Genomic DNA, 11746 nt, shown 5'->3' with positions numbered 1-11746 from the left:
TTGAACCACTTAAACTGACTTTCATTGTTGTCTTCTAGTCCATCATTTCAGTCCTTAGAGTAGGGGAGAAGGGTCTTCACAGACTTAACTTGTTGACATCACTTAACTGGAGCTATTTTACTTGTAACCATAGCAAAATTGGCTATTTTATAGTACAGGGAAGCAGAAAAGGCACTGGCCCGAGAGTCAGAGATGGGTTCTAGTTCTAGCTTGTCCTCTAACTAGTTGGGTGCTTTAGACAAGTGCCTTCCTCTCTTGAATATGAGCACACCTTCTGTAAATTCCAGCAGCACTTGGACTAGAATAGCTCCATTCCTTGCACTAGAATAGCTCTAACAATCTGTAAGTTAGGGATAACACTTGATCATTGTGTGCATCCTACTTTTTATTTGGCATTTGTTCATTTGATACATATATACATATATAAAAATCTGTACATGGTAAAAATACAAAATAAGTATTTTTTTATAAGTTACTCAATTAAACAGCTACCTTTTTAAAGTTTAAAAACCATTGCAAGAAAAGAGAGAAGGAAATCTAGTCAGTCCTTTATATCATTCACAATAAACTTGGTTTAAAATATCCATACAAGTGTACAAAATAGTGTACAGTTCACAAAAGCTGTGCAAAGACAGCAAAGTTCTATGAAAAAAAAAATCAAAGAGGCTTGTGGTCTCTCTCTGTTCACATCATGCCCAGTGCTCAGTGAAACCTCCCCAGAAATAATAAAAGGGCACAAGGTAGAGTGCTTGGTGCATATACTATGCATGCAGAAATAGTAAAGAAAAGGCTTTAAAACACACACTCGAAATAGAGGCCGACTCTTCCTCCCATTTACAGAACTCACTTCTTTGCCCAGAGATCATTTGGAATATGACACATAGAAAAGACTCAATTTATGTGGTACCTTAGACCAGAAGGCACGGGTAGATTTTTTTTTTTTTTTTTTGAAATTCTTGAGTTTTCTAAGGGCATTGCTACGGGGAGACTAGGTTACCAGCGTCTGGAGTTGGGCAAGAGGCCCTCGCTACCTAAGATGGGGAGGTGGAAGGATCTAGGAAGTCAGGGGTCTTGAAGTTATATGCTTGATGTTGTGACTCCTATCTCGGTTTCCTACTTCAGAAAAGGTTTCTTACCTTACAGGGTTGTTGCTGCTGTAGACCAGCAGGGCCTGGCTCACAGCTAAACCCGGGCTGGGAGAGTGAACACCTCACTGTGTTGAAAATATCTTGCAATAAGGAAGCTAAACAGGGGCCCTCGCGGCAAAGTTAAGGCTGGGACCAAGACCTAAATTTAACTTATGCGGAGAGGGCTGTTGGTAGGTGGTGTGGGCAAGGGAATGTCGTTGGGGGGCAATGGAAGGGGCCAGGGTGCCCTCGACGACGCGGCAGTTCTACAGCGGGGAGCGGCAACGTCTGCGCAGCGGGGGCAAGTGAACACGCACCGAAATCCACCTCTTCAATTTCAAAGCACTTATAATTGGTACCCCAGGCGCGGGAGGGCTTCTAAGACACGGTGATCTCCTCCTCCTCGGCCTCCTCATCCTCCTCGGAGTCGGAGAAGTCCGAAGGTTTGTCGGGGCTGCCAGAGTGCGCGGGCGAGTGGGGCAGCGGCCCTTCGAGGCGCGGGTCCCGCAGGTGCCGAGGGTCGGGGGACGGGGGATGATAGACCAGGCGGTGGCGGAGGCTGCCCGGGCCCTCGTCCTCCTCGTCGTCGTCGTCCCCGGGACCCTTCTGGCCCACGTCGCTGAGGTCCGGGTGCGGATTGAGTTTGGTGGGAAGGGTCTGCTCGCGGCAGCCCCCGCTAGACAGGAGCTCGCGCTCCTTGGAGTTCCGCCACTTCATGCGTCGGTTCTGGAACCAGATTTTCACCTGGGGCGAGAGGGGTGAGAGCAGGGGAGAAGCAGCGGTTAGCGCAAAACCCCCGCCACCGCCCCAGGTGGGTGGGAAAGAGAGAAGGAGGCCCAGTTCTTCCTCTCTTTGCCGGCTCCCCACCCGGTAAAGTGAGATCGGACCGGAAGTGGCCTTTACCCTACCCCCACCAGCTCGGCGGCACGCACCTCTCGCCCTCTCTTCCGGCACCTGGCCCAGGTGGGCGGGGGTGGGGGAGACGCTGGGCCCGGGAGAGACGGGGCGGGGAGAGTAGCGGGCTATCGCGAGAAGCCTCCGCGAAGCTGGTTCGTGCACTTACTCCCTCTCTAGACCTTACCCCGTCTGTACAATGGGACCTAGGTGGTTTCAGAGAAACTTCCCGTTCGTACGATGCGTGGGGGGAGGGGCTCTGGGGAGACTGCCCTCACCTGTGAGTCTTTCAAGCCCAGCTTGGCCGCCAGCTTCTTGCGGTCGGGCTTGCTGATGTACTTCTGCTTCTGGAACATCTTCTCCAGCGCCTTGCGCTGCACGTCGGAGAACACGGCTCTACGCAGCATGCCCCTACGAGGCTTGCCGCGAGCGGCCAGTGGCCAGGAGAAGGTCCCCGGGATGGGCACGACGCTGGAGGACGCTGCGGAGGCCAGGGGTGCGAGGTGAGTGAGTGGGCGGTGGCCCGCCCGGGCCGGTGGCGTCCGCCCCACCATTGCGGCCTCCTTAGGTTTTTCTCTCTGATCCCTTCATCTTTTTAAAGCTCTCCTTTTTCTCCCCTTGGAGAATAGGCTATGAACCTACAAACCTGCGAGAGTGAAAGGCGCTTTCTGCCCAAATAACTTTCCCTTTCAGCCGTGCAAACTCGGATTAGGTAAAACCACGGAAACACAGAAAGGACCCCCCACAATAGCCTATTTCGTTTTTCCATTCAGCGGTCTCAGGGAAACTAACTTGCGTGCATCAGCTAATATAACTGCAGAAAAAAGTAAATTGTAAAAATAAAGTAGCCAGCCACTGGGTTTCCCCTAAGCTTTTAACACGTTTGTGGCTTTTGCATTTTTTAGATGAAAATGAGGTGATTTACTGATTTGATAGAGAGGAGAAAATCCGCTTTGGATTTTTTATGTTTTGAAAAATCCAATCAGTATTCATCTTTTTTTATATTAATCTTTCCTCCCCTCCCCCACAAAACGTAAAGAATTCGGCCAGAATACATGAAAAGTGGCAGCTAATTAGCACATTGACCGCTTCCCAATGGGTATTGGCATGATAAAAGGGGGGAGAGTTTCGCTTTAAGGGAGAAAAAAAACCCAAAAGAAACAGAGACTCTAATGAAGCGTGAATGGTAATTGTGTAGTAATGAACTAACAGAAAAAGACTGAGGACAAGCAGCGAAAGCCATATATTACTGGGACAAAAGAGATTTACACTTTCAAACTAAACACAACTGCAAGCCAAGACCATTGGGAGAATACTGATGGCAGAGGCTTCTCTTCCCCGAATCATTTTCATTAAATGGACATGAAAAGCTATTTATAAAGCTCGGGTTGTTTTTGTTAGAGCATTGAGATGGGGGAGAAAGGGAGCAAATTCCATTATCAGCAGTAGCATGAATGGTGAGGGGGGGTGAATTCTCTCTCCCCCTTTCAAAAATCAATTGCTTGTTTCTTTCGCTGATATTTGGAAGTGCTGTCGAGGTTCTACCCATCCCCCACCGACCATGCCCAGTCTCTCTTCCCTTTATAAGAGTTCCTGTCTCCTTAATCTTGACCAGCTGCAGAGTTTTTGAGCCATAGTTTGAGTCACCACTGGGATTCCAGGATGAAGACGTCCTGGAACCTGTTTAAGGTGTTTCTCCTTTAAACCGGGCCCCAATTATGGGCTTCCCTCCGACTTAATTTATGAGCTCTAGGATCTTTAAAACGGTATGGCGGTGGGGGGACGGTATGAGAAAGAGTTTGGGAAATCAGGTAGGAAATAGAAGGTTGGGGTTGTGGGAGGATCTAGTCCCCCTCCCCCTGGGCGACCCCAGGCATCCCACACAAGAGGGCACCCCATGTGGTCTTGTGAAAAGCCTGAAGCCCTGAATGAGTCTTAAAGAGAAATTAGCCCCGGCTGGTAGGTGTCTCTCCGCGGCTTGGAGGGGCGAGGGTTGGTCTGTGTGTGGCTGCCCGGAGGAGCTGACCAATTGGTCATGGTGCTGAAACCTTTGTGGGGAATCGTGGCCAAGTGCACTGACTCTGTGGGAAAACGGCGGCGTGAAGGGATGCCAACAGCTCCTCGCCGGGAAGGGAACCGCCTCAAATTTGGACCATGACAATTCCTGCTAATTTGTAGAGCAGGGAATTGGTGCAAAGTGTCAAGCAGTCACTGCTTGTGCTAAATAGGGCATCAAATTGGCGCGACGGATTCGTGAATGTTGTACGCCTTGCAACCTCTGAACCGGAGCGTAACCCCGTGAGGTGGACGGAGAAATATGGCTTCGGGGCAGGGAGCGACGGGGTGGGGCTGGGGCGACGCCCAGCCTCCTGAAAGGAAGGGGGATGAGACCTACCTGGGAAATAAGAAGATCTGATGAAAGGCTGGAAGGAGCCTTCAAAGTAGGGAAAGGCGAAGGTCTTGGGAGGGACATTCTGGAGCAAGGCGGGGGACGTTTCTGGGAGAGAGTGAGGAAAGGAGGAACAGAAGGAGGGAGACAGAAAGGGAATTTGATTAAGTACATGATTATTGTACAGCACAGTGAATACACGACATGATTAACCTTTCGGCTGGTTTCAAAGGCATCTTACTCAGTGTACTGACACAGTAAAGTAAACCTTTCCCTAACACTGTCTCTATCTGTGGAACCCCCTCCCCCAATAGTCCTCAGAGCCCTCCCCCCCCATGTCATCCTAGGCACTAACGAGATAGAAGAACTGGTGGTGGGGGGAGAAAAGAATTGCAGATCGATAACACTTGCTAAGCTAGTAAATATATTGTCTTGGGTTTAAAAAAAACTGGCTTTCAGAAGCTCAAGGACAGAAACGCAGACGTCCAGGGGCGTGCGCGCAATTTCACTGCGCCAGGGAACTGTGCGCTCTCCGACTGTAGGTGTTCAAATTCATTCTGAGGGTGGGGCGAACCTGGAGGCTTCCCGGGAATCGTCTGCACCTAAGTCACATTGCTTGACAGTGGGGCCTCGGGGATCTTGCGTACGTGTGTGCACAGCTGTGAGCGTGGGTACCCCCTGCGTATGGGAAACTGAGGCCAGAAGGACTTGGCATCTAGACCGGCCCCTTAGCGTTTTGCTTTCACTTACCAGTTCTGGGCGCCGAAGAAAGGATGGCGTTCACTCCAAACTTCAGAAACGTGGGCTCGCTGGCAGGGGAGACGGCCGTCTGCGGTGAGCCGCCACGCCGGCTGCCTGAACCCGGGGAGCCCAGGTCCGAGGCCCCTGTGTCTGTGAGAGCCGCAGGGGCCCCCTGCCTAGGGGGCGACATGCTGGCGGTGGGCACGCTGCGGGGCAGGTAGGCGGGGGGTCGGCTGATGCGGATCAGATCCTCCACCAGGAAGCTCGAGTGGCCGGAAAATGCCGACTGCAGGGAGTGGGGCAATGTTAAGGTGGGCGTGGGGCGCAAGAGGCTGGGGTACCCGGCTGGGGGCGCGAGGAGGCCGGGGAACATCATGTTAGACGAGGGGTGGGCGGAAAAACCCTTCTTCCAGTGGCCAGAGGGTAAATGCTGGGCTTTCCGCCCCTCCCGCCCTCTCTCTTGGGCTTAGCAAACGTCTTCTAGTAACGATCCCACTTGGGTGTCTGCGAGTCCTCCGCGGTCCTCCCGTTGAGGTGATGGTTTTATAGTAGCCCGCCCGTTAAAGCGTTTTGAAAAGTGACAGCTCTGACAATGAAGTTCAACAAAGTTCTCCACTCGAGCTTCATTCGCTGGAGGCTCTGGGCGCGCTGATTGGCGCAGGGGTGCAATTTATGATTGGATTAGTCTTCATAAGCATGGCCCGCACAATGGGCTGGCAACAAAGGCTGGCGCGCATCAATTCTGCGTATCGACCGCCTCTTTGCAATACAGTGCTCCCCCAAAGCTCTCGCCGGGAGTTTTTGTTCGGAAGCAACACCCGGGCTAATTAAATGCCTATTTAGAAGTTTCAGATGACATCTTGCCTCACAGAAAAGGAATTATTTAAAGAATGCACTAAATTTATTTGCAGCTCCCCTGCTGAGCCTGGAAAATAAATCAATAAATATTCATAGAAATTCATCTCCAGGTAATCAGTAAAATAATCCTCCCCCCTTGTGGGGAGGGCAATGGAAAATTTCAAGTCAGTGAACATGAAAATATACTCCCTCTTCGGTCTCTGCCCTATACATTACTCCAGCTGAGGCATAAAGCAGATGTGATGGGTGGGTTAAATAAATGTGGGGTAGGGGAGTGCCGTTCTAACCCAGGGAGACTTGAAATTGATGCTTTGGGGCTACTGGATGTGCGTCCCTAGGGTTGGAGGGGGGAGGTCTTGATTTGAGTTATTTCATGTTGGGAAACTAATTGAGATTGAGAGAGTTAGTGGATACCTGAATAGTAATATGACTCTCCTGCAAACTCCCAGCAACTTAGAAAATGATTTTCAGCGACGTATCTTTATAAGTGTCACTGAGGAACGAACGGCAGTTCACCTGGGGGAGGATCAGAGGAGAGCAAGTGTCGAAAAGGGGCAAGGCAGCCGATTCCATTCCCAGGGGCTTACCTCTGCTGGAAGCTGCCTCAGGCACGGACACCTGGACGCTGTGGGTGCTCTGCTGGCTATTTTCTAACCTCTACAAGCCCTCGGCAGTTTCAGTAGAAACTCACAGCCTGGACTTTTAAAACCACAGCAGCGAAGGTTGGGATTTGTCCCGAGAGAGTCCTACCCATGGCGGGCGCTTAACCCGGCCAAAGTTTTGCTGCTTCTTCATCAACTGCAATGTATAAACACGTGAAAACAGCACGAAGGACGCGGTTCCCAAAAATGTTGGTCCACATGAGGAAAGACGATTCTTACTTAATTTGGTGCCTCAAATGAGAATCTTCCTGTAGACAGTACTGTGTTTTCTGCTGGGTTGGGGCTGGGGTGGCGCTGAGCCTCAATTCCGTTTCTCAGCTCGGCTAGATAACAGATGTGTAAAATGTCCCATTCACTTCTTTAGTGTGGCTGAACCTCCCCAAAGAGAAGTGTGCAGCCCGCCAGGCCGCCCTGATCCTATTAACCATGAACTAACTGTCACCTTCAGCTGGTTTTCCTTTTTTGCTTTTTAACACAAAGCTTTCTCAAAAATCTTATTAACCAGCTTTATTTCTCTCGATGGTTTTGTTCAGAGCGTTTTGTGTTGATGATCTCCATGTCGCTGCTTTAACCATTCAATAAAAGTGCATCTGTGATTTATATCACATTAAACCAGAAGTGGAGCCCGCTAAAGCTCTCCCTTGATTCAGATTAAAAAGTTATTTAGGTCGGGCTCTGGAGCCGAATTAATGCTCCAACATGACGCAAGTACGGAGTTTCTGAGCCCAAGACTGTTTATGGAGGCATTCTGGGCAGCAGGCCCTGGAAAACCACTAAGGAAAGAACAACTGTTAAATAAGTGGCTATTTAAACATGGGAAATGCGTTGCTCAAGTTAACTGGAGTCCCCTGGAAACGAAAGAGACAGATCTTTGGAGAACTTCAAATGTTCCTCTTTTTGAAGCTTTGCCATAAAATAGGGGAGAAAGAGTCGAAAGTATTTGAACACCTGAGCTCTAACCTTGCCACAGAGTTTTCATTCGCTATCACCCCTCCCCACCAACTGCTTTCTGGAAGCAGGAGGACCAGCTCTGGTTTTTGCATTCTCTCCCTCCTTCTCTTCCTTTTCCCCTCTTCATTCCCTCCCTCCTTCCTCCCCTACTCTCCTGCCAGGAGCGGTTGCCAGTTCCCGGAAGGAGGAAAGCCCGGACTAGAGGTGTTGGGTTTCCCATCAAGGAAGTCGGGGTGTATGTAGCTCAGCGGTATAGCATTTGACTGCAGTCTACTGGAAGATAGAGCCTACATTTGCAGGGCTTTGTATTGAGGGGTGGTAAGGACTCAAAGCCAGTCTAAGGCCTTCCTGACCCCGCCCCCCCGCCTTCCCTAGACCTCTCCACCTGAGGTATTTCCATGGGTGTAGTTTTTAGTTACTATCTTGACAATTGACATGCTCCTTGGTTCCCACCCTTACACACACACACACACACACACAGGCCATTCTGCCGCACTCTAGACTAACTGCTGATGTCTCTTCTTTTAAAAGGGGGGCCTGACATTTTTTGGAAGGTGGGTCAACCCCTCGCTGCGATCCACGTGTTCTTGGCCTCCAGCGGTCCGTCTCCATAGCCTTTTTTCCTTTTTCCAAGGGGAAGAGTGAAGGCGGGGGCGAGGGCTGGCGACCCCTGAAAAGGCAAAATAAATCCTAAGGAAGCAAGAAATCTGACGAAAGGATCTTACTTTTAAGTGATTTCCTTGAACGCGTCTTTTCAAACTCCGCCATAGCCTAAGGGGCTGCGCAGCCGGCGGCTGCGGCTAAGACCTGTGACTAATGCCGTTTGACCTGAGCCCTTGGGGTTTTGTGCGTCCTGCCATTCATTGTAATGTCGTTATCTTCAAGTTTATTTCAGAGAAGTCACTAGCGTCCTGTCTCCCAGAGCGGGGCTTTCTGTCTGTTTCTCTTTCAGGGGAAAAAAAGACGGGAGGGGAAAAGAGAATCGGAGGCGCCGGGTTGGGGTGAAGATCCTCGCCTGTGCCGCGGACGCCGCTGCTCGCTGGGGGAAGGCCTCAGTAGAGGCAGCCGAGGCTCCCGGGGCCTTCGAGGCCAAAGCTGCCGGAGCCTCCCTGGGAAGGCAGGAAGGGCTCCGGAACCCGTCTGGGGTTTCTTCCCCCCGCCACGCCCCCGGGGCCTTGGAGAGCTGGCGCGTCCCTGCCGGATGCGCCAGCGTCTGGCCGTGGCGCACCCTCTCCAGTGTGGGTCGAGGCGTGGGCGCCTGCCCCGGCTAAGTGCAGACCGCCCATGGGGAGACGAAGTGCCCGAAAAGTAGAAAGTGACTTGGTATATTCCTCGCCCTCCGAAAAGATAACGAACGTAAATTCGGGAAGACTGGGACCCCAGGGTCACACTTTGCAAGGGTTCAAACCCCCAGGCCGTGGCGCTCCCGATCGGAGCTACCAACAGAGAATGCTTTGCAAGTCTGGCAGGCTGCAGGGTGGCGGTGGCGTCAGAATTAGCACCCCCCTCCTGGCTTCTGCCGTCCCAGGGAAAAAGAGGGAGCTGATGCGCGAGGCAAAGGAGGAGGGCGGCGAGGCTTGGGCTGTAAGAGCTTTCCTACAGCCCCAGCTCTTTAGGCGAGCCGCTCTATTAAGACACCTCTAAGGGGTTCACCTTCAGAATAGGCCACAGGGAGCTACCGGCCGCCCCAGCCCTTTCTAGCATCTCCCCGCACCGCTCATTCCTTTCACACTCACTCCCCGCCTTTTCCTTGAAAATCCTTCTATTGTGCCAATCAAGCAGATGGTTTGCAGGAAATATAGCTTGGCCTTGCTGACCGAAACTAATTTTAACTAGCTTTCCAAGCCTGAAACGTTTGTTTTGCTCTTACAAAATAGCCCCCAAAACAGCTGGCAAGGGTGAATTAAACCCATTAAAGACACATTTATAAAAAATTATATTCACATAGATTGCCTGAACCCCCTTGTGCAGCCTAAGAGGGGAGATGAGCGCATTTAAATGAAAATGTCGCCGAAAGCTCCCCTCCTTAACGTAGCCTGAAAGTCTCAAAAACATTTTACTAAATAGATTAACTTGACTATTGTCTTGCATCACATTTATCAGCTTCATTAAGTGAATAGCTGAACAAATATATTACGCATGCATGAAAAGCTCTTTTTCGAAGCGCCTCATTGTGTCCTCAGCCCTGACAGGTGGTTAACTGTGTGTTGTGTTTTTTTGTGGGTTTTTTGTGGGGTTTTTTTGTGTGTGTGTGTTTTTTTTTAACCCGAAGAAAGAGGGTGTCTTTAGAGCAGGGCTGTGCGCAGGCCCGGCTTGGTGGGAGTTTACTTTAACTGGCTGCTTGGGCCCTGCCGCCCAGTGATATTAGCACCGTGAGATGTTGGCAAAGGCGATCTGAGCCCCTTCAAGATAATCAAAATTAAATTTTGGTGAGCCGAGCCTTGAGTGCTTTTTCTCTCCATCACTCCCACCTCCTTGTCTCGGAAATTAATTTTATAATGCTTCTTTTCAAAGCTGATGTCCCCCCCCCCACCCAAAAGTAAATTGCCTTTGCGTTTCCTTGATTAACCGGCTCTCCGCAGACTGCAGTGTTAAATATCCTTTTAACTCACATTTGGATCCATTTCTCTTTACTGTGTGTCTTTGGGGAAAGTCCTTGTTTCCCAGGCCTCAGGGTCCCTGTGTGGGAAACAAGGGACTAGGGCCCTAGAAAGCTCTCTAAGGGCCCTTTCAGGTCTAACCTTCTAAGGTTTAAAAATTCTCTGTTCTTTGTCACCCCACTGCGGGTCCCAACCCAGCAGCTCCCTCCGTCTGGCCTCCACCTGGAGGACCTGAAAGACTGCATTTCCGGGTACTAGGGGCGAGCCCTGAGTGGAGGGAAGAAGCGTGGAGTGAGCTGGAGGCGTCAGTGCAGATCGACTGGGCTTCTGCTCCTCGGGTCTCAAGATCCACTAGGAGCCCTTAGGTGCTGGGCCCTCGCATCCAACGCAGCATCCCGCCCCGCATCCCTCCCTGCGTCGGACTTCTGTTCAGTCCTGGTCCCGAAAAGCGGTGTGACCTGATGCCAGGTGTAAAACAGGAGGTGTTGCTCCCTGCCTGGCTCCCCTGGTCCTGGGAGTTGCTTTTCAGCCTCTTGAATTACTCCTTGCGCTCCCCGCCCCCCTCTCCCCCCATGAACCCCTTCCTCACCTGCCCCCGCCCCAGCTTTTTTCCCCTTCCTCTTTTTCCCCTTCCTCTCATCTCAAGCTGAAACTATTGGTTTCCTGTCCCAGAATCTTTGAGGGGCGCTGAGTGGGAAACCATATAGGATCTTTCTCTGGACCTGAAAGAGCCGGCTTTCGTCGACGGTGGGAGGGAGAAGAGGGAATATATCTGTTCCACCTTCTCACTCCCCAAGGACTCAGGGATGGGGAGCAGGTGCCTCTTAGAGGCTGGATTTACGTTGGGGTGGAGGCGGCTCTAGAGGGAGTCGGCAGTCCAGTGAGTTGCGTGGCAGATCCTGGAGAAATGGACGCCACCACCTACGACCGCCACCCACACTTCAAGAATAGAGGACTCTGAGAAGACTGGTCTTGTTGATGTGCAGTGGCTGTGCGAAGTCGGTGCTGCCAGATTTATACCAGTCTTTCAAGCTATCTCTGGGGAGCTTGCTGTCTTGATATTAAACCTTAATCTTGTCCAATGTTTAAGAACCCACAAGGGAAAACGACTTTTGCCTATGGACTGAGATTCTGTTTCCCAAACCAGAATCTTGCTTCACCTTCTCCTTTTTCATGTTAAAAAAACCAGATGGCATGTTTTCAAACATAGAAGGAAGAGGAGTCATTTTAGATCTAGGGCCAGTTGGTTGCAGAAGGTGGGGGCGGGGTGGGGGGAGGGAGCAGACGAGGCTAAACGTTCCAAATTCTTCAGCTCATCTTTGAAACGTAGAGATTACCCTTTTGGGACAAAGAGGTATTTTTCTAATCCAGATACTCATGGGAGGATTAGAGGTAAGACTGCTAGTTCTTTATAATGTAGTAAAAATTCATTTTAAAAATTATTTTTCTTCTAACAGGAAGTGAGTCTTGATTTGGTCAGAGGAGGGACCTATCAGAGAGAGAGAGGCTGTTTGGAACCATAGA

At 50.8% G+C, this 11746-nt stretch overlaps 1 protein-coding gene across 1 annotated transcript; it reads right to left on the bottom strand.

The window, feature by feature from the left end:
- Nucleotides 1-1421: 1421 nt before the first annotated feature.
- DBX1 (developing brain homeobox 1) lies at nucleotides 1422-5527 on the bottom strand (the record flags this gene model as incomplete). Its single annotated transcript, XM_081241083.1, has 4 exons — nucleotides 1422-1871; nucleotides 2300-2502; nucleotides 4417-4518; nucleotides 5161-5527. The coding sequence occupies 4 exons, from the start codon at nucleotides 5525-5527 to the stop codon at nucleotides 1506-1508; spliced, it is 1038 nt and encodes a 345-aa protein (XP_081097209.1). The 3' UTR covers nucleotides 1422-1505.
- Between the last annotated feature and the right edge of the window lie 6219 nt (nucleotides 5528-11746).

The sequence above is a fragment of the Mesoplodon bidens genome (assembly GCF_964165515.1).
Source record: "Mesoplodon bidens genome assembly, chromosome: 7".
Classification (NCBI taxonomy): domain Eukaryota; kingdom Metazoa; phylum Chordata; class Mammalia; order Artiodactyla; family Ziphiidae; genus Mesoplodon; species Mesoplodon bidens.
Note: the sequence above shows the minus strand (reverse complement) of the source record. Positions and strands in the feature narration are given on the sequence as shown.